The sequence below is a fragment of the Schistocerca nitens genome, chromosome 2, assembly GCF_023898315.1.
Source record: "Schistocerca nitens isolate TAMUIC-IGC-003100 chromosome 2, iqSchNite1.1, whole genome shotgun sequence".
Lineage (NCBI taxonomy): Eukaryota > Metazoa > Arthropoda > Insecta > Orthoptera > Acrididae > Schistocerca > Schistocerca nitens.
Window position 1 is genome coordinate 192,420,514 of NC_064615.1, and position 25,701 is coordinate 192,446,214.

The 25,701-nt window shown below is 40.6% G+C and overlaps 2 protein-coding genes and 1 non-coding gene across 9 annotated transcripts in view; 1 reads left to right on the forward strand and 2 right to left on the reverse strand.

The window, feature by feature from the left end:
- Nucleotides 1-13,051, forward strand: part of LOC126235882 (apoptotic chromatin condensation inducer in the nucleus) — a 114,387-nt gene extending 101,336 nt beyond the window's left edge. For 2 of the 3 annotated variants that reach the window (XM_049944809.1, XM_049944810.1), the window contains exon 13: nucleotides 11,594-13,051. In XM_049944809.1, coding sequence (XP_049800766.1) covers nucleotides 11,594-11,815 — 222 coding nt within the window. In that variant the 3' untranslated portion in view covers nucleotides 11,816-13,051. The remainder of the gene's footprint in view (nucleotides 1-11,593) is intronic. The other variant, XR_007544828.1, reaches the window with a different exon arrangement.
- Trnaa-agc (transfer RNA alanine (anticodon AGC)) lies at nucleotides 7,021-7,093 on the reverse strand. The gene has a single exon. It is a non-coding gene; the product is annotated as a tRNA-Ala (tRNA).
- Nucleotides 13,052-13,340: 289 nt separating the features above from the next.
- The window catches only part of LOC126235886 (tetratricopeptide repeat protein 32-like), a 50,333-nt gene continuing 37,972 nt past the window's right edge, over nucleotides 13,341-25,701 (reverse strand). For 3 of the 5 annotated variants that reach the window (XR_007544830.1, XM_049944813.1, XM_049944814.1), the window contains one exon: nucleotides 13,341-13,539. Coding sequence is in view for 2 of the 5 variants with exons in the window: in XM_049944813.1 (XP_049800770.1) it covers nucleotides 13,418-13,539 (122 nt within the window). In the remaining 3 variants the exon portion in view is untranslated. Of the gene's footprint in view, nucleotides 13,540-19,002; nucleotides 19,273-25,701 lie in introns of all 5 variants that reach the window. The other 2 variants (XR_007544831.1, XR_007544833.1) reach the window with 1 other exon arrangement.

The following is a 25,701-nucleotide window of genomic DNA, read 5'->3' on the forward strand; positions in this document are numbered from 1 at the left end:
TAACACCAACCTGACAGAACTCCGGAGATGGGAACTTGCCCTTCAGTTATCCTCTCTTCTTGTTATCCACCAGGCCTCAACCTCCGCTAATTTCAAGTTGCCGCTGCTCATACCTCACCTGTCTTTCAACAACATCTTTGCCTCTGTACTTCTGCCTCGACTGACATCTCTGCCGAAACTCTTTGCCTTTACAAATGTCTGCTTGTGTCAGTGTATGTGCGGTTGGATATGGGTGTGTGTGCGCGCGAGTGTATACCTGTCCTCTTTCCCCCTAAGGTAAGTCTTTCCGCTCCCGGGATTGGAATGACTCCTTACCCTCTCCCTTAAAACCCACATCCTTTCGTCTTTCCCTCTCCTTCCCTCTTTCCTGATGAAGCAACCGTTGGTTGCGAAAGCTTGAATTTTGTGTGTATGTTTGTGTGTGTATTGACCTGCCAGCGCTTTCGTTTGGTAAGTCACATCATCTTTGTTTTTAGATATATTTTTCCCACGTGGAATGTTTCCCTCTATTATATAAATATTAATTAATGTACTCCAAAAATTTTTCAATAAAGTTACAACCTTCAACGATGCCTGCCGTGATGCAACTGTCCATTTGCTGCACTGCACTTGGTCACACCTTGTCCGCTGCATAACATGCACCACACACCTCGCAGTTTACTGAAGAATTTCATTTATTTTGAACCCTCGACACAAACAGAAGGGTGTTGGTCTTTGCAGCCTCCATTGAGAGAGTGTGAGACAATTTACAAAAATGAAAATTAATTTGGTCCTACCCCTAATGTTACAAGGAGTTTTCAAGAAAAATAATTTTTTTCTTCAACATGTGGGAAAAACAGAACTAGTGACGTATTTGGATTGGAAAAAATATAGGAACATTCTCAGAATTTATAGATTCATTTGATACCTGTTTTATCATGAAAACAAAATTATTCAGAGATAAAAAATAAAATAGGGAGTTGTGTGAAACTGTTCAGCTTGTCCGAATATGACCGAGAATATTCCCTACCTCCAAAATTCTTTTTCATTTGCAGCTGTGAAAGACCCTTTGGCACTGCACCCATCACCCAGATCACCGATATATGGTACATAAAAGTAACTGCAGATATCGTCAGCCCACTATTTCCATTTAAGTCTAGCAAAATATATTTATTCATCTGGTTTTGTGAAACCCAGGTTTTATCGAATTATACTACAAGACTATTGTCCTCAGTATGCAGTAAGTGGATTGTACACAAAAACCTCACTCTTTCTGCAGCAGTGTCTCTGCATTGAATTTAAATTTTTTGTCCATCATTACACTTTCTGAGCGGAGCTGAAAATGAAGTGAGTGGAGAAGATTAAGAACATAATTATTTAACGGAGATTGCCCTGTATTTTTCTGTCCACTGGATGCTCTCCTCTGTCGTCATAGCCAAGTACATTTCTACACACTAAATTTTTGTTAAAATTGTCAAATTCTGTAAATTTCCATTTTTGTTTGTATCCCTTTCTTGGAGGATCAAAGTATGTGATCACGTAATATGGAATATAGTCGATTCAGAATTAACACTAGGTTTTGCTATCAATTTATGAATTTGCACAAAATTTACATTATGGTTTCTTCACTGTTGGCCAGATCAGAAAAAAAAAAACTTCACTACTTTCAATACTACAATCTTAGTTTATTTTCCAATGTCTTCTTGCCCTTTATGCACTAGAGCTGTTGATAAGATATGATACATCAATATCTTTTTCCAAAAAATATTGATATATATCGGTGATAATTTTTTTTCCGATATATCAATATCGAAATGGCAATATTGAGTGCCTATATTTTTATGTTATTCTATAATAATAATAATTATTATTATTATTATTATTATTATTATTATTATTATTATTATTATTATTCAATTTTCAAAAAATACTTGAAGTAGTTCTTCTGAAATTGTAGTAGAACATAATTTGACTTTCACCGTGTGAAGGAGTCTTACTACTTTTTGAGCTTCCATCACGTCCAGTCTTTCTCTATGACTGTGTGAAGCAAGTGTAGATGGCACAAAGTAGTAGTCTGATTGCACTGGGGGGGGGGGGGGGGGGGGCTGAATGATAAAACAAAATGTCTGATTAGAAGAAATAGCACAACAGTTCTGTTAAAAAATAATTTTTAACCCAACTAGTGTGCTATGATTCTTCAAAAACAGTTGTTGAAACTGATGAACAAAAATCTAAATGTCAAGATTAGTCTTAGCAATGGGCAGAGACGTGAGGAGAAATGCTGATGTAAGCAGCACTCGGCGCTACCAATAGAAACTGCAATGTTTAACTTCACCGCACATTTTTCACATTACGGCTAGCTAGGTAGCCGACATTTGTAGAAATGAAAAAACGGGGTAATGTTCCAGACAAATGCAGTATGTGACGAAAGTGAATGATGGATCCATCGACACCTTTTATTGTGCAATTCACCTGCAGTTACCATTGTTTGCAAAGTGGTTATCGCCAGCCATGAACGTGCATCATTTTCCTTTCAGTTCTTGCTGCTAGCTTGTTGACGTCTTGCTGCTAGCTTTTTGATGTACAGAATATTAAATAGTAAGTCACTACCTAAATATACAGCTCTAAAATTGGCACTTATTTACAATGTGCAGCTGAAAACTTTTTTTGGCTGCTAAGTCAATATTTTTTTTTTTTTGGTCAATAATTTTTTTCAATATATCAAGGGCCGATAATGATATTTATTTGAATATCGATATATAGGATTCGCAATATTTTCAAAAATATTGCGCGCACCGACCAGCCGGTAGCCTTCCTCCTCCATTACCCCCACTACAAAACTAAAGTCAGTGCACTTTTCTACAGAAGACTGAAACCACTCGTGAACAAATCAGATCACACGGGATGCATGTGCATATGGCAACAAATCTGTGCAGTGGAGAAATTACAACACTTCGTGCCTGACGAAGTCACGGAGCAGGCATGACCTTGCGGTACCTATTTTGGTGACAGCCACTTTAAGTAATCTTGATCAGAGTTAAAATTGATGCTGCTAATTTGAATTTCCATCATTTATTTTACTCGGGAGCTGTAGTAGTCCAGACTATCCATGACACCCTCCTCCATCTAAAAAGTGCTGGGAAGGAGGTGTCTTTCTGCTGGCTGGCAGGGTATATAGATGTTATGGAATATGAAAGGGTGGATCAGCAGTCGAGGATGCATGTTGTGATCCTCAGATACTTGCTCCCCCCTGCATGCTATCACATCGCTGTTGAGGTACAGAATCGTGTCAATGGGAAGAAGCGTGCGTGGAACTGATGACAATAAATTGCATCTAGTAAAGTCCACGACTGGGCCATGTTGTATCTCCTTACAGCCACGCAGGTGGGGTGAAGTCCTTCTGAAGCAGGACACAGACCTATGATGCATAGCTTCCATCCATACCATGTACACCTACATCAAGAATTTCAAAGGAATAATTTCCAGAATCTTGTGCAGTTCTGTCAATTGGCACAACAGCAAATCCTCGCCAACCCAAACTTCTTTCCAATGTTTTATTTACCGATGAATGTTCCTTCTCAAACAAAGGACAGGTAAATACAAGGAAGCGAGGGGACTCTCCCGTGTGTGCCCCCCCACCCCCTCCTTTTTTTTTTTAGGTGGTCAGCCAGTCACATCTCCATCTAGGTATTTTAGCTCTTATTCTGCATTATGTGTGTTTTCATTACAGTTTTAACACATTTCAGGGATTTTACATAACCTTAATGGATATCAGATAGTGTGTTTGTCTTTTTTTGCAAAGATATGAACAGCAGTATGACTTTTTTAAATGGCACCCTGTATTTTTTATTCGGTAATTCATTTCGTCTCCTAAAGAACTATTCAAAAATGTCTCACAGTGTACTATTCACTGAAACAGAACATTATTAATTACATAATGCAACATTGACGTTGATGCTCCCAGAGCTTAGTGCAGGTACGCGGGGTAATGGAACACATTGACGATGTTGACAGAGGACAAATCTAAATAAAAGTAGAACGCACACCCGTCATTCCGTCAACCATTGTCAGTTGAAGAGTTGTGCGAGTAGAATGTACACCAATGAAGAGAAGGTATAAATGCTACCCATTTCTGGGGAATGTAAGTTAGCAAAACAGTAATTGCAGTACTGTTTTGTTATGTACGAGTACATTTAGTACAGTAGTTTAGTCCTTTTAATATTGTTGTATAGAGTAGGCATACAGTAAAGGCTGTCCTTCATACAAACTGCATCGATGCAATGTTTCTTTTGTTGTTGTTGAAGGTAGATGAAATGCTATGTAGGCAGCGGAACTGTACAGAGAGTGATATCTTGACAAGAACACACCTTCCCAACAGATGTTTCCTCGTCCTGTTGCAGCGCTTCAGGAAACGGGAAGTTTCAACCCACGAAAATGCAATCGTCGTCATACTTGCACAGACAAAGGTGCCGAAGCTACTGTTCTCACTTGCATTGCTGTGAATCCACTTGTGAGCACACGACAGCTTGAACACGGGATTGGCATTCCTAAAACCAGGGTACATCATATTCTTACACATCACCAGTTCCATCCATACCATGTACACCTACATAAAGAATTGCAAGGGAATGATTTCCAGAATCGTGTGCAGTTCTGTCAGTGGGCACAACAGCAAATCCTCACCAACCCGAACTTCTTTTCAGTGTTTTATTTACCAATGAATGTTTCTTCTCAAACAAAGGACAGGTAAATACAAGGAACATGCATGCAAAGCTGTTGAAGCATGCATGACTGTGGAAAGATAAATGTCATGTATAGGGAAATTGGAGAAGAGAGAATATGAAGAGTTCAGGTGGAAGTCCAATACTAAGCAAAGAAGGTAAGGCCGAAAGCTGGAGAATGTATGGAAGGTATGTACAAAAGAAATAAATTTGAAGACAATATGTAAAGAAGAGAGGAAGTAGAGGGAGATGTGATATGGAAAGAATAATGTGACAAAGCACTGAAAAACCAACATTGAATGGGAAGAGTTGAGAAGGAAGAGAGACAGAGTCAGAGCTTATTCTTGGCGTTATTAAAACTGTGTATAGGGAAGCTGCAGAGGAAACCATGGAGAAATTTGGTGAGGTAATTAAGTAAGAAATGAAAACTTTGAGGTTTGCTAATGACATTGTAATTATCTGAGATGGCAAAGCACTTATAAAGAGCAGCTGAATGGATTGGTTTGTCTCTTGAAAAGATCTTGCAAGCTGAAGTTAATAAAAAAAAAATACTAATGGAATGTAGTCAAATTAAAGGAAATGAGACACTTAAAAGTAGTAGATAAGTTTTGTCAATTGAGCACCAAAATAACTGATTATGGCCAAAGTAGAGAAATTTAAAATGCAGAATGGCAATAGCAAGAACAACATTTCTGTAAAAAAAGGAAATTGGTAACATTCAAACATAAAGAAATTAAACGTGGATGATAATCAATGGCAACAAGAAGTGAATAAAAGTTTTTGAAATGTACTACAGAAAGATATTGCAGATTCAGGGTTGGTTGCACATGCATTATCTCCAATGGCTATTGAGAGCACTAGTTTTGGCCTATTTGACTGGAGATGGTGCCTCTGGTAAGTAGTAGTGCTGACAGCTGCTTTGTTGTCAAGACATTGTTCTTTAACAAAAAGTTAAGATGTTCTAGCTTGGATTTCAGTTGGTCATACCCAACTTCTTGGCGCTGTTAATAATGTTCTAGGCAGCTAGCTGTGCTAGGTGATGAAATAACTGATCCTTCAGTGCCTGTACCTTTTTGGATGCAGGAAAAAAAAAAGAGACTTGGATTTTTACACTAATTTGAATAATTGAATTTAATGTGCTTGAAGCATTATAGAGGGGAACACGTTTATTTTTTCATAAAGTGTATGTTATTAAAATGTAAACGTTCAGAGAGAGAGAGGGGGGGATAGAAAAAGTGAGTCAGTTTTTTTAGAGGGAAGATTTAAATTCATATTTGACGTCTAAAGTGTTTTTACTTTAATAAAGAAAATTACCAGCATGGTGTTAGAGAGCTGCATAGTAACATAAACATAAATATTGGTTTCTGTATACGTTTGGAAAATATTATGCAAAAAAAAACTGTGCACAGAGTTGTTTGTCACTAAACATTCTAAATCATAGAAATGAAAATCTTCGACTGTACACTTCCATGCAAATGTTGTGCTACACAGTGGTGCACAGTAAATTCCTTATTTCACCAAATTTGTTGCTAACTGAATTTGGATTTCTTATGCTAGTCATTTCCTGAAGGATATTCCTCAACACTAGATATTTAAAAATTGAATCCAACCTACTGAAAACTGGTAACTCAAACTCTTTTAAATTATTTTATACAATATCTTCAGAATAGCATGTGTTGACCGAAACCTCATTAGAGTTCATTTCTCATACAGTGAAAAACTTTTCCTCCATTTGAAAGAAGAGGGCACTACATACAGTCTCACAATTTAGTACCACATTTACCCTAGTATACGATGGACCTGAGTATAAGACGACCCCCTTTTTTAAGAGGCTCCTAGAGAAAAATTTATTACAATCATGTTTTGACTAATCAAATTTACGAACTGTTTTATTGACAAAAGTACACACATCAAAAAAAGTTTTGCATCACCTTGGTTCCGAGAGTTCCGGAACCTGTACAGAACATTTGAAGACACATAAACATTATTTCCATCCTTTTTATTTCTCATGAAAACCATACATTGCATGTTGTACCATCATACAGCGAGACCTTCTAAGGTGGTGGCCCAGATTGCTATAATACCCAGTAGCACGTCCTCTTGCATTGATGCATGCCTGTATTCGTCGTGGCATACTATCCATAAGTTCATCAAGGCTCTGTTGGTCCAGATTGTCCCTTTTCTCAAAGGCAATTTGGCGTAGATCCCTCAGAGTGGTTGGTGGGTCACACAGCTTTGGTGGGTCATACCATCCATAAACAGCCCTTTTCAATCTATCCCAGGCACAATGATCGAAGCAGAAGAAATGAATTAAAATTTGTGCTGCGGCCGGGACTTGAACCCGGGTCTTCTTGCTTGCTAGGCAGAAATGCTAACCATTACACCACTGCAGTACAATGGTCAACATTGTTGCACGAACTACCCAAGTTGAGTGCCCTTCCCTCTTCTGCTTCGATCATTATCATAGATAATGAAGAGACTTAAATGTCTCAGGGAAACATTTAATTATAAGATCTATAATATCTCCTATGGTACAGGACTTTCCCATTACATCCAACGCTGGGGTGCTATTCCAATGTCGGAAAGCTCTGGCAGTAGTGACAATGTAAGGGAAAATAAGCAGAAGATAGGTTGCACTTTCGGTTGGAGGATAGCATTCACGTATCGTACAGCCATTACGGCACTTTCCATGACCATCAGCGGCATACGTCGGCCCCACATAATCTACCCCAAAGCAGTAGGGAACCTCCACCTTGCTGTACTTGCTGGAAATTGTGTCTAAGGCGTTCAGCCTGACCGGGTTGCCTCCAAACACATCTCTGACGATTGTCTGGTTGAAGGCAGATGCGACACTCATCGGTGAAGAGAACTGTCAATCCTGAGCGGTCCATTTGGCATGTTGTTGAGCCCATCTGTACCGCGCTGCGTTGTCGTGGTTGCAAAGATGGACCTCACCATTTACATCGGGAGTGAAGTTGCGCATCATGCAGCCTATTGTGCATAGTTTGAGTTGTAACACGATGTCCTGTGGCTTCACGAAAAGCCTTATTCAACATGGTGGCATTGCTGTCAGGGTTCCTCCAAGCCATAATACGTTGGTAGCAGTCATCCGCTGCAGGAGTAGCCCTTGGGTGGCCTGAGCGAGGCATGTCATCAACAGTTTCTGTCTCTTTGTATCTCCTCCATGTCCGAACATCATCACTTTGAGATGCCTGGACACTTCCCTTGTTGAGAGCCCTTCCTGGTACAAAGTAGAAATGTGGACGCGATCGAACCGTCTAGGCATGGTTGAACTACAGACAACATGAGCTGTGTACCTCCTTCCTGGTAGAATGACTGGAACTGATTGGCTGTCGGACCCCCTCCGTCTAATATGTGCTGCTCCTGCATGGTTGTTTACATCTTGGGGTGGATTTAATGACATCTCTGAACAGTCAAAGGGACTGTGTCTGTGATAAGACATCCACAGTCAATGTCTTATCAACAGGAGTTCTGGGAACCGGGGTGCTGCAAAACTTTTTTTGATGTGCGTATCTGCCTAAAGCGTTAGCATTATACCTATTCTAAACTCAAATCAATTATTGATTGCCTTCATTTTTGTAATGCAAGGAGAAATAAAATAAACAAAAAGACATAATTTACATTAATTTTTATCTTCACAACCTATTTTGCTTACTAATCCTGTCGTCCGAAGTACCACTACTGCTGTGAAATTTATATATCATTGTTCTCGCAAATATTTGGCTGTTCCTTCTGATTATTTTGTGATTTCTGAGGTTGTGGTTACAGTGGGGCCGGAGGACACAGCTGTTTTTTGCCAAATACATGTCACATTTCACTTTTATCCTGATGTGAAAATGATACAATGTTTCTTGCTTACAAACATGTTGCCTGCCCACCGCTCTCCCGTCGTCTGTGTAGAACCAACAGCTTACACTCCCCCTTTCATTCCCATCGTACCTCAGTCAGCATTGACAACAGTGCTGCAGGAAAGACGTTAAGTACGCCACTGACACCTATGTAAACTTTTACTATCTCCTGCAGAAAAGCATACTGTTGTTGTGTATTTGTCTAATTTTAAATTAAGGCAAACTGCAGTTTAAACATGGCAAATGTTCATAAAAAGCCAAAGTACGCACTATAGATTCCCTTTGCTTAAAAAGCATCCTAAATGTTTGTATATGATATCCACACATGTACGAGAACTTTTGTTGTAAGCCTGTTCAAATACAATGACAAAGATCATAGGATTTGATGCTATTTCCTCTAGTGTTTCACAAAATTTTTAAATTTAAAGCAGAGCAGTAGATTGTTATGGTGGGTAGTTCATAGTTTCTTGTGTATCCCTTGCACTAGCGCCATGCGAATAAAATGTCACATGGTTGTTCGAGCGAGGTCAATACTGTATCAGTTGCTTCAGCATATTGGGAAGTCACGATGCTGTTTGAGTGCGAGTATCATTTGCCCAACCTACCCTTCCAAACTCTTCAGAATATATCTGCATGTGACATCAGTATAGCCAAAGTTTCATCAGTAAATGTAAAATGACCCCTATATGAATCTATTAAACGACCAAAATATGTTGGACTCAGCAGCAATAGTTTAATCTGTGAATATAAGACGACCCTTTGTTTTTTGACTGATAGCTTTGGGAAAAGCCTTATAATAAATACGGTACATGGTATACAATCTCAGTTGCACTTTACAATTTATTGACGACCAATTTTGGAAGGCGCTTCTCACTATTTTGCATCTATTACGTTTCATGAATTTTAAAACGGCTACTTGGTTTCATGCAAAATCAAACATGAAAAATCCAGGATGGAATGTAACAGTGTTATGAAAAGGATAGTTGCTATTGACCATATAGTGGAGATTTGAGTCGCGACTCAGCATCTCCATTATATGGGGGAGTAGCAACTATCCTTTTCATAATTTTGTTACTTGTCTTCATATGCCTTAATACATTTAGGCCACTTGAGGTGATAATAGCCTATTATTAATGGGAAGTATACATTGCAATGACCACTGTGTTAGTTCGTAGCAAATGTTCATTGTAGTGTATATCCGTAAAGAGCAGAAAAATATCCTCTTGCATCAAAGACAGCACAATTGGTAGGACACTGCCCATAGAAGGTGAGGATGACAGTTCTAATCCAGGTCTGGCAAACTTGTCTCATGTCCATTAGGCTTCTCCTTTTCTTCTGCCTCTTTAATCATAGACACAGTAAGATCTTCACTTCCTTTCTATGAGATGAGAGCAGTGTAATGCATGAGAGTTGTGTGCAGTGTTGCCACATTTTGGGAATTAAGTAGCTTTCACTGTGCAACCAATACTAATTATTATTTTCTGATATTCAATTTTGACTCAAGTCTAGTCTGTTTTTTCTTGTTGTTGCAGTTCCTGTTTAGAAGTTCCCATTGTACACACACTGTTGTCAGTCTGACATCCTGATTAAAAAAAAATTACAAAATAGAATCAGTGTCAGATATCAAGATAGCATACTCTTATCTCCAGATGGATACTAGGTGGTACATGAGCATATTTACAGGCAGAATTTTCATGACCTTTCAGTATGTCTATGTGCTACCTAGCATTCACCTCTTACTAACTCCTTTAGTTAGAATCTGTTTCTTTTGAATTTTTTGTTGCACTAGCACTAGAGACTAAAATATTGAGCATTCAAAACAGTCAGCGGAGGAGGAAATAGCCCAAGTGTATGATATCATCTTGTAGCTATTTAATCTTTATTGCTCATGTTTAACGGTGAGGGTTCTTGGTCGTTAGAGTGCTAAATAAGACTGACTGTTCAAAACCCAATAATGGCAATAAATAATATCACAGAGGGAAGGATTGACAGTACTTTAGTCACTATGACTCCATATGGAACAAAACAAGTAAGGGCATATGTATGTCCTGCATTGTGAATCCCCACTGTAACCATCTGTGGTTAGAATCTTTTCCTTACTACTTCCCTTATAATTGGTTTCATAAGTGAGGGAGTGTATCTGATCGCCTCCTTTGCTTCTATAGTATTTCAAGCAGCTGCCTTGATGTTTTCCTGTTGACTAAAACTGTCGTACTTAGGATCAAGGTTTCAGATTGTATCTTCGATCAGTAATGTTTTAAACAAACAAAAAAGACTTAAAATATGTCGGTAGGTTATCAACTGCCAGTTCAGAGATTTATTCTTCATATTGGTCTTAAGATTTCTAGTAACTGAATATCATTTGACTTCAGATTGCTTTATGTGAGTAATACTAAGTTGCTACATCAGTAGAGCATCACATTAAGCCAGGCTCAAGTGCCCACCCTTAGGCAGGTGTGGGCAAACAGCTGATGAGCTGGCAGTCAGCGAGGAGGGTAGCATATGTGATTGTAAGTGGCCACAGATGCTGGGTAGGAAAATGGCTCAGCAAGCTACAGAACAAGACCTGAACAATTTGCAGTAGTACCACATGGTGGGTAGACTACCAGGTGCACCTGCCTTGCAGATGTCCATACCCTATGGGGCAAAGTTGGAACAGTCTTCATTAAACTGCAGGTTCCTACATGGTGGAAGAGTGAGCAGATTTTCAAGTTGGAATACTGTGTTCTCCAATAAATTGAACCATGCCCTAGAAAACACTGATTTCATTTCATTTGTGAGTTCTAATTCGTGCAAGTTATTACTTCCTGTTTTTCTTTCTTCCTGAAGTATAAGATGATATTCTGCTAGATTTTCCTGAGTCAGGTATAAATGATTAGTCAACAAAAAAGCATATCACAGATCCTTCATGGCATACTGCTAACAATTTTGTCTCTTATTAGCAAGACATAATGCAATGATTTCATTTTACTCCTAACTTTGATACTGTTTGTACATACAATGACAAAAAAAATGGTATTTCAGATAGTGGTGAAGGAAGAAATGAGGCGCAAGCACATGGCGGAACACGAGCGCCGTATGGCAGAAATGCGGAAAGCAGAACGTGAAAGGGAGAGGGAACGTGCACGAGCTCAGCAGAGGCCCCACCGCCGAAGTGGTGGTGGAGCTGGTGAGAGAGACAGAGACAGGGAGAGGGACCGCCGATCTGGACGGCGACGCTCTGCCAGTGGTTCACCTAAGAAATAAAAAGAGTGAGGAGCTGTCTGGTGACACAGACAGCCAGCAGGAGAACTGGCATGACTAAGTCTTGGCAGAGATAGGTCTCCCAGGCCACAACACGGGGCCCACTCGCGCTCGTCTGGAGGGTCCCCAATGGTCGGTTATCACGTAAAAAGTGTTTCTCAAATCATTGTTTACATCTTCATAAATTCTTGATAATTGTTTTGCTTTATGATACATTCTAATTCCATCTTTTGGTATGTCAGCGTATTAGTATTTTTTGCTTTATCTTAGCTACAAAGTTAGTTTCTGAAATGATGTTTTCATCATATTCTTCTGTCACAGATAGACAGGCCTTTGATGCGTGTATTTTTAAACCAATCTTCTATTCTTAGTTATAGGTCGTGTCAGTATCTTTGTTGTAAATACAATAGACCATAACATTTCAAAGTCAGTACTGGTTTTGCTCACATTTGCACGAGTATTGAGTAAGATAATTTTTCAGATGACTTATTTGACTGCTTAAACTGACGAATGACTGGTTGACCTCTTGACTAATCCTGGGATATGCTTTCCACTGCCTGTTGTATTATTGTAGAAGTTTCAGCATTTTATTTTCAGGTTCAACGAAGAATTGGTGATGAGAATTATGATCTCGCGGGTGCTGATTACTTTTTGTCTTATTAGGGGACACAGCAATCAGCCCCCTCTAAGATCTTGGGGGGATGGTGTATGGGCCCAGTCCTTTGGGTGTCTGTGCTGACAAGATTAGTAAAGGATAAACATCGGACGTGTGTTCCACGCTGTAATGGTCTCAGAAGACAGCAGCGAAAAATCGTCGGGAAATGGAAAGAATTTTACCTGTTGCTTCTCCGGCAGTAACAATTCTCCATCAGTTTGAAGATAGGCAACTCAAACGTTATCAAAGTTTAGAAGATATGTGGTGTCACTGTGGCAAGAAGTGATTTGCTTAATATGTTTGAAAGAAGATATTCATCATTGAAATGTTGCTGTGGCTATAGACCATGTGGTGACAGATGTGTGCAGATTCTAACAAGGCACTACTTTTGAGCATCTCTTCAATCTGTATAGCTTCTTGTGTTGCCACAGTGCAAATATAGTGCCTAAAATTCTGACAGCTACTTCTTTGGTAATCTTTGAGACTGTGTCAAAATGCAAGTGTGTAGAAAGCGTCACGAGGTACCTTATCTTCTTGTAAATAAATTTGTCAAAAGCACAACATGTTAGTTGTGTTGATACAAATATTGGTTTTAATCTTTTGATCTCTAAAAAATATTGGAACATTTTACTCTCCTAGCTAAAAATTAAAAACAAATGTTCTAGCTCCAGAGGTAATAAAAAGTGGGTGCAATTTCTCCTAATAACACCAATATAGTGAAACAATACAACAGCAATTCAAAAATATTGTGTAAATCAACAGTGCTTGTTTTGTAAATATATATATGTTTGTGGGGAAAAATTCAGCATCATGGCAATACCCTGTCTTATAAACCTTTAATTGTGCCTTTGATGATGAATGAAACAATATGCATTTCAGTTACAAATTTATTTGTATTGCAAATTATTACATGGATTGTCAAGCAGAATGAATTTTAATACAAAAGAATATTATTTTGCAATTACTTGATTTTTCTTTGTAAGACAAGCAGTTAGTCCTTCTGCAAATTCTCCATTTTTTGCTTCCAGTCTTACAGCCTGTTCCATGTCTGTCAGTGCATCCTCAAACTTTCCTGCACATACATGAAAATAAAATTAATGAAATTCTCTCATATTAACATGTACAATGAGAATATCATTATGGTTCACTAATGGGTGCAAGAAAAAATGAAAATCCAAATTATGTATTGTGTGTGTGCGCACATGTTTCATTTATAACAGTGTTTGCCTATTACTCTTGTCTATGAGCTGTACTTTGATAGCAGTTAAATGGGATGGCACCAAAACATACAAAGATCTTAAGTTATTCTGTTGTAAAATTGTTCTGTTTTCTCGTCATATATGCTAATTTGCAGAGTATCTTTGCTAGCCTTCCAGTTTACTAAATCTGAAAACCTGTCATAGTATTCATAGGTTTTCCACTAAGGTTATTTAAAACGAGTGATTGTGTGCAAATGACTAATTCACTGCTGTCTTATAAGTTAGCAGTTAAGCTATTTGGTATAAAATGCATTAACAGAATCTGACAGAGCAGACAGGTGAGAGGATTTTGAGCCTAATTTTAATCAAGGTTTTGGATGGTTATCATAAAATTAATTAGGGTACCAAATATGTAATAGCAATGCCTAACTTTGACAAACATAAATAGCACAAAAAACATTCAGGGATATGAAATGACAAAGCATGTTAGAAGAACCATTTCCGACAAACTGTGTGCTCATTTCGTTAGTTCCTGGAAAGAAGCATTTTCCACTAATTATTATATGCTGACCACTTAATTACATTTATTTGTAATACTGTAGGAAAACTCACTACTTTGTCAAAATTTCCAGGTTTTTCAGTATTGTTGGTGGCTTCTGTTTTACGATCTCCTGCTAGGAAATATCATCAAAGAAAATCCGAATAGACATGTTACACTGAATTAGTGATAGCCTATTTCAAACATCTTTTTCGCTAATGGTGTCACCTCAGCAGGAAAGAAAATTTTGCCTTAATAAAGTTTTACTAGTGCTGTGATGAGATCAAGTAGCTCCAAAAACATGGAATAGTAAACACACAAAAGGTGAGAGGGGTGGACTCGTGCCAGGATGAAATTATATTTTGCCAACATTGTTTCAGCTATGCTGCAGGAGTTAGCCCTCGCACATCGTCCATACCAGGATGGTATCCTGATCCCTCCCCATGCAATTTCCATATTTTTAGTGCCCCGAAGAAAGACATTTGTGGCTGTCTGCTTTGAATGAAGAGGTGCATGCCTGGGTACAATCCTGGTCCTGTAAGCAACTTCAAACCTTTTTCCATGAAAACACACTGACCTTGTCTCACAGTGGGAAAAATGTATTAACAGATATGGCAATTACTTTTTTCATCTGTTTCATTTTCATTTGACCACCCCTTATAATTACTCTTCTGCACATATACATCCAACCTCTGTGTACCTGTGGCACAAGGTTGCTGTCCCTCTCTCACATTATTCCATTCATTATCCCCAGTATGTGGTAGTATTTCAATTCCATTAATTTCTAAACCTTTTAATTAATGTTAATGGTAAATCCATGACCCCTTGCCTGGCCACAAAACAGAATTGACTATCTCCGTTTACCAGGTACTATCTAAGTCTGGAAGTAATGCTTCTTTAATTCTCAAAAAGGACAGTTTTCATGGTTTGTGGCATGTTCTGTTTCTGAGTAATCTCTATAATGGCCAACTGGCCAACTTAGGAGGGTGGTGGAGCTGTGTCTGACATTTACTCTTTTTACACATCTCCTTGATTGCAGTTAAGCGTCTCACAAATGAACCATCTTAAGCACAGTCCCTTTTTATGATACAATCATTACTAGTTTCACAGCCCACAATGCCACTATCAGATGTTACGGTGAACGAATGTTCATGTGATGGCAAACTGATCACGACACAAAAATCAGCTAAGTGTACATATCCTCGCCTCCCTTTAACTCTTTGCACTAGATGTGCACATCTGTAAAGACAATTCTTTATTAGTAAAAATCATAAAATTGTTGAAGTTATAAAATTTTTGTCTTATTTTTAGAATAAAAAAAGTAGAATACAGGCCGTTGAAGTAGTAAAACCATATTTAAATCGGAGTAAGGGCTTTGTTATAAAACGGAAACAGGAGTGATCAGTTTGGAGCAATTTCCAATAGCTGATGGCACTGCTCTTCAAGCTGCAAGACGTTCACATCAGTGGCCATAATCTCAGAAGAGATCATGCAGCTGACAAGATCAACATTCCACTGCAGATCACTGCCTCCACCTTCGTTGATTGGGTTTGGATGGGAATATTTTAATGAATCAAACACAGAAATAATCCTTAGAATGTGATCTTTAATTACCAATTTTCACTTTTCCACATAATCACCAGCCAATTGGATACATTTCTGCCAACTATGAACAAGTTTTCTGAAGCCGTCACGGAAGAAGTCAAAACTTTCCGCAACCACAGTATCTGTTCTCTCAACGTCTTCATCAGAAGCATAATAATGTCCCCGCAGTTCATTATCAGGAGCAGGCGGAAGTCAAACAGTGCTAAATTTCTGGCAAATTTCAAGTCAGTGCGCTTTCATTTTAGGAGTCAGCATCTGGGGTACCCATCGTGCACAGATCTTCCGATAGCCAAGCAAATCAATAATGTGACCCACACATTCCTGCGAAATGTCAATTGTGCTTGCACTTTCTGTCTGAGTGATACGACAATCTTTCTGAATCAATCTGCCAACATTTTGCTTGTGAAACTTGGTGGTTGCTGTCACAGCAACTCTTTGTTAGTCACACAGGTCAGATGTTCCAGCATAAACATCTTTAAACTTACTTGCCTAATGACACACAGTACTCACATCAACACAGTCACCATAAACTGCTTTCATTCTCTGATGAATCTCCTTTGGGGTGACACCTGCTGTCAAGAATTCAATGACTCCACGTTGCTTACATCGCACTGACCGGCCATCTGCACCATGTTCCGTACTTTACACTATAACAATACAACCGTTCAACGCTAAGGCTTCCTATCAACTGGAGCTGTAGAGAAGACGCTACGGAACAAGCCAGTACCTGCCGCATACCAATGCTGCCAACTGTTAATAGAGTTACAAAGGTGGAGGCATTACTTTTCAGTCAACCCCCAGAATTCCATCATTTCTGGTAATATGTTCAGTTTCACACTGCGTGAACATTAGTTCACAGAGTGCTGCCCACCTGAAGACAGCCGCCATTGTGTGCTAAAACCAGTAATGGTTGTATCAAAAAAGTGATGTGTGTCAAAAATCAAATAAAGCTCAAAGTCACTTATATCCTTCAACAGAATGTTACTTCTTTTCCAATGTACTTTGCCACATTGGCAGGGGATGCAGTAGACTTGTCTCGTGGAGGCCCAAATCCTATCATACAGATGCCACTAAAGCCAAGGTCTTGAGTGGCGGGTGGAACACTAATTGATGAAGTGCCACCCTAGGATCCTGCTGATTGTATTGCCTGCATATGAAGTGTGGCTCAGTCTCCTGCTCATCTTGCTCTCAAGTTAGCAGTACCTTCCACAAAATGTGAGTTATATTTGCTTGTTGTGACAACCATTTCTTTTGAATGGGATTTTCAAGTATTTGAGCTCTTTCTGGTAAGCTGTGTGTTTCAGTTTAAGTTGGGCTCTGCAGTGGGTGGTTTGCCAGAGCTGTGTGTGACAAATGCTCGTGACACTTATCCTCAAAGAAGGTTACAAGCAGACTCAAACACTTCACAAACATATTCAAAAGAAATGTTTATAACAACCAGGCAAGTACATAGCACTGGAGAGCCAGCAGCAACAAGAGACACCAAGACAATAGCATTCATGGGCAGTGCTATAAATGAGGTCAGCAGGATACTAGGAATGCATAACATCAAGAGTGTTCCAAGCATGTCCACAACCTTACTTTACGAAGCAAATTGTCTACAAAACAATCTTATCTCCTTCAAAATACCCTCCATTACAACTAATATGTTTGTCCCACTGTTCAAAACATTTTGTTTAGTCACCCTCGAAATGGCTGACAGCTTTTTTTTCCTTCTTCTTCCCCCCCTTGACTTCAGTGTTGTCAAATCGTTGTCCTCTTAAGATGCTTGGGGCTGCAGAATCATGCCATTTTTAGCCAAAAACTGTCTAACAGAGATGGCTGTGTGTGCAGGTGTGGTGTTGTGGAAAAACCAGTCTCCTATCTGCCACAAATCTGGTCTTTTTTTGTTGAACACAGAGCTCCAAGATAACCCACTAATCTCTGACAGTTGATCAATTGTCTGCCAGTCTGTGAGCACAAGCTCTCGAATTTTTTCAATATTTTTGTCAATTCGGGTAGTTGATGGATGTCCAGAATTAGGTTTGTCATCAATCGACATTTGCCATTTTTAAATCCAGCAAACTACTCGTACACTTGAGTTTTTCCCATAGCATCACCTTGGTAAGCTGTTTTCGACATTAAAACAGTTTCAGCAGCATTTCTTATGAGGAGAAAATAAAATTTCATAACTGCATGTTGTTCACTTAAACTTGGCGTAATAGAAAACTGAACAAGAACAAAAGAGTACTGCAAATGAACAGAACAAACCAGGTCTACAACACAGGCAGCTCTGAACTGGCACTGAGTTGCACTGTACACACCTAGCAGCAGAAATGTGTGCTGCACAAGCTCCACCCACGGCAGTGTTATTTCGGTGTGTTTTACCCTTTGTATATTAGGTTCTGAGAGAGAGAATCTGGGACTCTGCAAATCAAGTTCACTGCATCCTCTGCCAATGCGGCAAAGTGTCTAGATGGTATTCAGCATTGAGGAGAGTGCCACGGAGTGTGAAAGTCATACTGGACTCCACCAAATCAGCCATTTCTGAGCATTTTAAAAAACTGGACACACTATAGACTATGTAAACAATACTTTCTTAATACAGGGTGTACATAAAAGTCCAGGAACACTTTCAATTATTTATTGAACAAGAACTAAACATTGTACAGATGTCATATGTATTGCATTTTGAAGAGAAACTCTGAAAGTTTTTTTACAAACATTGAGTTCATGGGATAACTGACATACTGATTTCTTTGGACTCCTTACAAATGTCTCTCGTATGCACTCCATTTTCACTTCACTCGCACTGGGATTTGCTGGGCACAAGCAACCTGTCTTAATGAATTTGTTGAGCCAGTGGTAACTGGCCTTCCTTGTTGGTGGCATCTTACCATACTTGGTTCTAAACATCCATTGAACAGCTGTAGCACACTTGTTTTTGTCGAGCTCCAACACACACAAAGCTCGCTCCACACCTCAACTTACCATGTTTGCGACTAGCATTGACTATTGGCAAATTACCTACGCTGTGGCGGTATACATGGGGGGGGGGGGGACACTTTCAGGGTTTCCTCTTCAAAATGACATACGTATGATATCTGTACAATGTTTGGTTCACGTGCAATAAATAATTGAAAGTGTTCCTGGATTTTATGAACACCCTGTATGTGTGCTTAAAGAAACAGCCCAAATCTGACTTGAGTGTTACCTAATAAACATGGACAGTGGATTCCATCTTTCATAAGGATTTCTTTGCTTGGCATAAAGAGCATAGAGTGTGAACTTTCAGCAACTGAGTCTCTGAGCATGACCCCCCACCATGGCACCCATTGCCTAGAGGTGAGGGCATCAATAAGAAATAGAAAACAATGCCCCAGTGAACCAGTACATCCTTCCTCAACAGTTATGTGAAAATGGCATCAAGTCCCATTGTTGAAAATGTGTGCAGGAGCCAATTATTCAACTGGGCAGAACGCACCTGAAAAGAATTTATATATCTAAATTCACCAGTAGAACAAAGTCAGACCAAATATGACATCTTAAATGTTTTAACATGTAAAGGTATTAAGGCAAAAATAAAACACTTCAGAGGTAGTATGCATGTTAAATGGTTTGTGTAGAGAATCATTGCAAACACATACATTTTCTCAAAATGTTGGTGCTTAGGACATGCAGAGGATGTCCCACACTGTCTTTGCATCAGCAAGAAATAAACAATACAATTGGTCACACAAAACTTGGTTCCAAACCCAAGCCTCTGAAGATCACTTTACAAACACAGTCCAAAAATATAATGGCCACTTTTTTTTTTTTTTTTTTTTTTTTTTTTTATGAGCCTAAAAGTATGGCTTTCACCATCTTCAGACAGTAAATACAGTGCCCTTTGAGACCAGACTTGGAAATCAATTTCTGGAGTATTTCACAATACCCAAATATTTTGAGAAAGAAGAAAGTATAAAAATGTTCCAGTATTTCTTTTCTTTTATTCAATGCTCAAAGTGGTGATCACATTGAATGACGTTTAGAAACTGTATCATTGACTGCTTTGTTCATTTATGTCCGATAAGGTGATGGTGCATGCATTAATATACACACTTTCAATTTTACTTGCATTGTTGGTCATTGTGGCAGATAATGTATGGTTCAAATGGCTCTGAGCACTATGGGACTTAACATCTATGGTCATAAGACCCCTAGAACTTAGAACTACTTAAACCTAACTAACCTAAGGACAGCACACAACACCCAGCCATCAACGAGGCAGAGAAAATCCCTGACCCCGCCGGGAATCGAACCCGGGCGTGGGAAGCGAGAACGCTACTGCACGACCACGAGATGCGGGCGGCAGATAATGTAATTAACTGTTCACTGCAGAGTAAAATCTACAGCTACGCACACTGCAAGCCACTGTGTGGTGTATGGCATAGGGTACTATGTACAAATGGAGCGAGTGGAGGAGGACTACCAATATGCCTCTATATGAGGACTAATTTCAGTTACCTTTTCTACAGTGTCCTTATACAAAATGTATGTTTGCAGCAGTAGAATCTCTCTGCAGTCAACTGCAAATGCCCATTCTCTAAATATTCTCAGTAGTGTTTTGCAAAAAGAATGTGTTTCGTCCAGGGATTCCCATTTGAGTTGGTGAAGCACCTCCATTTCTACTCTTTGATCAACCATATTAGCCACAAACATAGCGGCATGCCTCTGAATTGTTTTGACGTCTTGCTTGATGGGGACCTCAAACACTTTTGCTGTACTTGAGAATGCATCACACAAGCAGCCTATATACGGTCTCCTTTGCAAATGAACTACACTTTCATAAAACTTTCCCAATAAACCAAAGTCTACCATTCTTCTCTACTACAGTCTTTATGTGCTCATTCCACTTTACATCACTTTGCAGCATTATGCCTAGATATTTAATAGATACGACAGTGAGCAGCACACATCTCATTGAAACATTATGCAGTTGTTTTTCCTACTCATCTGCATCAGTTCACATTTTTCTACATTTAGAGCTAGCTGCTATTCATCACACCACATAGAAACTTTGTGTAAGTCATCCTGCATCCTCCTACAGTCACTCAACGATGATACTTTCCTGTATACTACTACGTCATCAGCAAACAGTCGCAGATTGCTGTTCATCCTGTCTGACACAGAAGCTGAGAAGAGAAATCACAACCATCTTATGTTCATAAAGCAGGAAAATTAGATGGAGAAAAACCAATAACAGACACAATTGCTGACCATTACTTACTTCAGGGGTAAAAGGTATAGTACTTGTGTGTTTATCAGCATTACTACATAATATAAAATTTCAAATTAAACTTCTTACCAATATTGACAAACAAATGTTAACGGATTGTAAATACATTTAACAACACAAGTCAATAAATTTTGACATTTTGTTTGGAGGTTGCATAAAAATATGAATTTCTAACCAATTGACTGTGCTGATCACGAATGTGAAGCCTGTTTCTTTACAATGCTTCAGGTTTTCTTACCATCATTGACATCTTTATCCGATGAAAGGAAGACGGAAGTGAAATGTTAAAAGGAAAAAAAGGTAACTTGGACAAAGCAAATATGGTAATGTGGACGCTTTCCAAGTGGAGATATTGCCTCTGTGTACATTTGCCCGTGAATGAATGCTTATGTCCTTCCTTCTGCGTGTCACTTCTTCATGTGAGATTCACCACCAGTACTCAAGACATATTTATTCGCCAACGACCTTGATAATGTTCCAGAGTTTTACATTCATAGTGGAAGCATTCACCATGTTCCTCTGACATTTAGCTCAATTGTTCTGAAAATTGTCTATGTATGACATTAGGAAATTTAGTTTTAGGGAGATCTTGCACCCTGTCTGTTTAAATGAACTGTAAGGTAATCTTTCACTATTTCCTTGTAATCGGGCTGCTTATTGTGGCCCATGGAAATGATGCACATTTTTTAAACTTCCCCAAGCTTGCCATTTTATTTCTGTCATTGTAATTTCAAAGTGTTCATCAGACATCAATTTACATATATCCAATCGAACAAATATCCTTCCTTTCAACTGTGCAGCAGACATATTGAGAATTGACATACAGGTAAGCAGCCGACAAATTTGAGAATTGGCATACAGGTATTGGAAACAGCTTCCTGTTTTATCCAGTGCTTTCACATACTTCCTCTTAGGCCACACTCTCCTGCTTCAATGCTCACGATATGCACTACTGCTCAACTGATTGAGAGATTATGGGTCCAAACGGCGAGGTCATCAGTTCTGTGATTCCAAAGTGGGTTACATAAGAAAGAGGGTATGCTAAAAGTGGATGGATTCAGTCAGAGGAGTCAACTTATAAAAGAATGAACATTAAACACACAGTAAAAGCATTAAAGGTGAGACCAAATCTAAAAACTGGAAAAAAGGGGGGGCGGTCATGGGGTCACAGACCATGAAGACTGCAAAAGGAGTCCCAACCACAACTAACCTGCCCCTGGTCCAAGACTAAAGGAGTACCTTATATCTGGTATGGCCAATACGTAAACAGCGAGGGGCAGAAAGAAGTGCCCCAAACTGCAGTAGACTCCTTGATGGTGCGGAGTTTATTACTGTGCGCAGAAGCGTTCCAGATGGCATTCCACTGTTGGGCAAAGAGCAATTTGACATAGATCCGCAGCTGTAATCGTGAAAGGAAATGGGGGATAAGTATCTGTTTCTCTAGCCAAACCAATTCATTCCCTAGGATTCCGACATGACTTGGGACCTAGAGAAAGATGACTGAATAGGCGGCACACTCAAGAGCAGAGAGAAGGTCACAGATGGCAGATACCAAGGGGTGATGAGAGTAACGTCGATCAATAGCCTGCAGACTGCTCATGGAGTCTGAACAAATTGAAACACTATGGGGGGAGGCCGGAGAAACAAAAAGGAGGGCCCTGTGAATGGCTAGAAGCTCTGCTGTAAATACACTACATGATCCTGGCAACAAATGGGGCTTGAAGCCGGTAGGAGACATGAAAGCGTATCCCACCTTATCAGTAGTCTTAGAACCATCAGTGTAAAAGATGGTGGTACCCTGGAACTCTGCGAGGATGGCACATACAAGATGCCGGAAAACCATAGGAGCAACAGAGACCTTAAGACCCTGGAAGAGATCGGTCCTAATCCATGGTCTAGGGGGGAGGGGGGTATGGGAGGAAAGACACGGGGTGCAGTCCAGTGAGTGCAGATCCCGGCAGCAGAGGGTACTGAGACATGCCAACTGGAAATCCCACGTAGGCAGGTGTTACGGGGGAGATATTTCTCATTGGCGAAGAGCACAGGATGGTCAGGGAATTGGTAAATGGCGACTGCATAAGAAACAAGGAGGTGGCTCTCGGATGTGTAGAAGGGGAGTCTCTGCTTCTGTGAGAAGACTATCAACAGGACTACTGCGAAAGGCACCAATAGCCTGACACACCCCACATTGATGGACAACATCGAGGAGTTTCAAAGTGGAAGGAGCTGCTGAGCCATAAACCTGACCACCATTATCGAGTCTGGACAAGACCAGAGCATGGTAAATATGGAGAAGACTAGAACGGTCTGCACCCCAAGATGTGTGGGCCAGGAAGTGGAGAGCATTAGGCTTCTGCATGCATGTAGTCTTTAGGTGTCAAATGTGGAACAGCCATGTCAGCTTGTTATCAAAAATAAGGCCCAAGAAACGGGACTGTGCTACAACACCGAGGAGCTGCTTGCCTAAATAAAGTTCTGGATCAGGGTGTACTGTGGGTCGATGACAAAAATGCATAACCTGCATTTTGTAGGGGGGAGAACTGGAAGCCATGAGTGGTGGCCCATGCAGAGGCCCGTCAGATGGTGCCTTGGAGCTGGCACCACAGACACCACTGAGTAGAAGCTGCACCAGATGCAAAAATTGTCAATGTACAACACCGGGTAAACAGAGGTCACAAGCACATTTATGGCAATGAGGAAAAGTGTGACACTTAGCACAGAACCCTGTTGGATACCATTCTCCTGAATCTGAGGGGTGCTCAGTGAAGTGCCAACTCGAACCCGGAAGAGACAGTGAGATAAAAACTCACGGATAAAAATCAGAACGGGATCACCACAGAAGCCCGTCATGGAGGGTAACTATAATGTGATGGCCCCAAGCCATGTCATACGCCTTATGTAGGTCAAAGAAAACTGCGACAAGGTGCTGGCGGTGAGCAAAAGTCTGTTGGATGGCAGACTCCAATTGGAGTAAATGATCAGTTGGAGATCGCCCTGCCCGGAAGCCACACTGATACGGTGACGTAACGAGCCTTAGCTCGGAGACGCTTAAAAGTGAGGAGGTTGGTCTGGGAGGGGTATCAAATCACTGCAGTGCCCATTGGCGGTCCTGGACAGCGAGTGCGACGTCCTTGGTCCACCACAGTACCGGCCGATGAAAAGGGCACCCTGTGGATACTGGGACATCAGTGCCAGCAGCATGCAGAAGAGAAAGCGGACAGCAGACATGTATAGAGGCCAATTGGCCCTCCAGAATGCCCAACATGGGGGCCTGTCTGCCTGGCGGGGGAATGAGAGTGTCACTGGAAAGTGGTCACTGTTACAAAGGTCATCATTGGGTGACCAATGTAGGGAAGCCACGAGGGCAGGGGAAGAGATTGTGAGATCGATAGCAGAGAAGGTGCCATGAGCGGCAGTGAAGTGGGTAAAGGAACCATCATTGAGGAGACACAAAGTGAAGTCCATGATAAGTTGATAGATTAGGATACCCCGGCCCGTTGAAGTGACACTCCCCCACAGTGGATGGTGGGCATTGAAATCCCCGAGGAGGAGAAACGAGGGCAGGAGTTGCTGGATTAAGGTAGATAGTGCAACATAAGCAAGTGGCTGACCTGGAGGGAGGTAGACATTGCAAAGGGTGATTGCCAGAGTCGTTTGCACTCTAACTGCTATCACTTCCAAAGTGGTACGGAGGGGGATCCAGTCACTAAGGACATCGGAGCGAACCAAAGTGCAGACCCCACCAGATGCTATCCCAGTGCCAGCACAGTTCCGACAGAACACCCGATAACCACAGAAAGCTGGAGAGCGGTCAAAAAAGCAATGCGTTTCTTGGAGAACAAGACAGAACACAGAATAAGAGGAAACAAGATGTTGCAGTTCCACTGGATGATCGTGTGGCGTGAGTCCAAGGTAGGCATGAAGGAGCCGAGGAGGTCAGGTCACTCTGTCAGTAGTTGTCACCGACAAGGATGGGGTGACATCCCTAAATAAGATGTCAGATGCAGGTTGTGAGAGGGGAGTTGGGACCTCCAAGATTTATATTTCTTCTTCTTCTCTTTCCGAAGTGGAGGAGGGCAGGACACGGGGAGTACAGGCATCTGCAAGATCGAGGCACGAAAGAGAGCAGACAACCTTGGGTCACGCAGATGGTGTGCCTCGTGGCCAAGAAGTGGTGAGAGTCTTCTGGCCTGAGAGACACCAGGGAGAGGGTTCCTGTGAAGGGGCCCGATCACCAGCAGATGCCGAAGAAGGGGGACACTTCTTCAGCCAAGGAGGGGAATGACTTCCTGACGGGAGGTTGTGGGAACTGCAAGGCGAGAGTGGGGTGGGGCTGGGGTAAGGACGAGGAAAGGAAGTAACAGAGGCAAAAGTGGAAGATAGTGACACTGGATGGAGTCTCTCATACTTTTGGCGAGCCTCAATGTAAGACAGGCGATCCAAGGACTTGTATTCTTGTATCTTCTTTCCTCTCTTGTAAGCTGGGCAATCTGGCGAGTGAGGAGAGTGGCGGTCAGCAAAGTTGACACACAAAGGCAGCGGAACACAAGGGCTTCCCTCATGGACTGAGTGGCCACAGTCACCACACAAAGGGTCCGCCGTACAGCGAGAAGACATATGCCCAAAACACAAGCA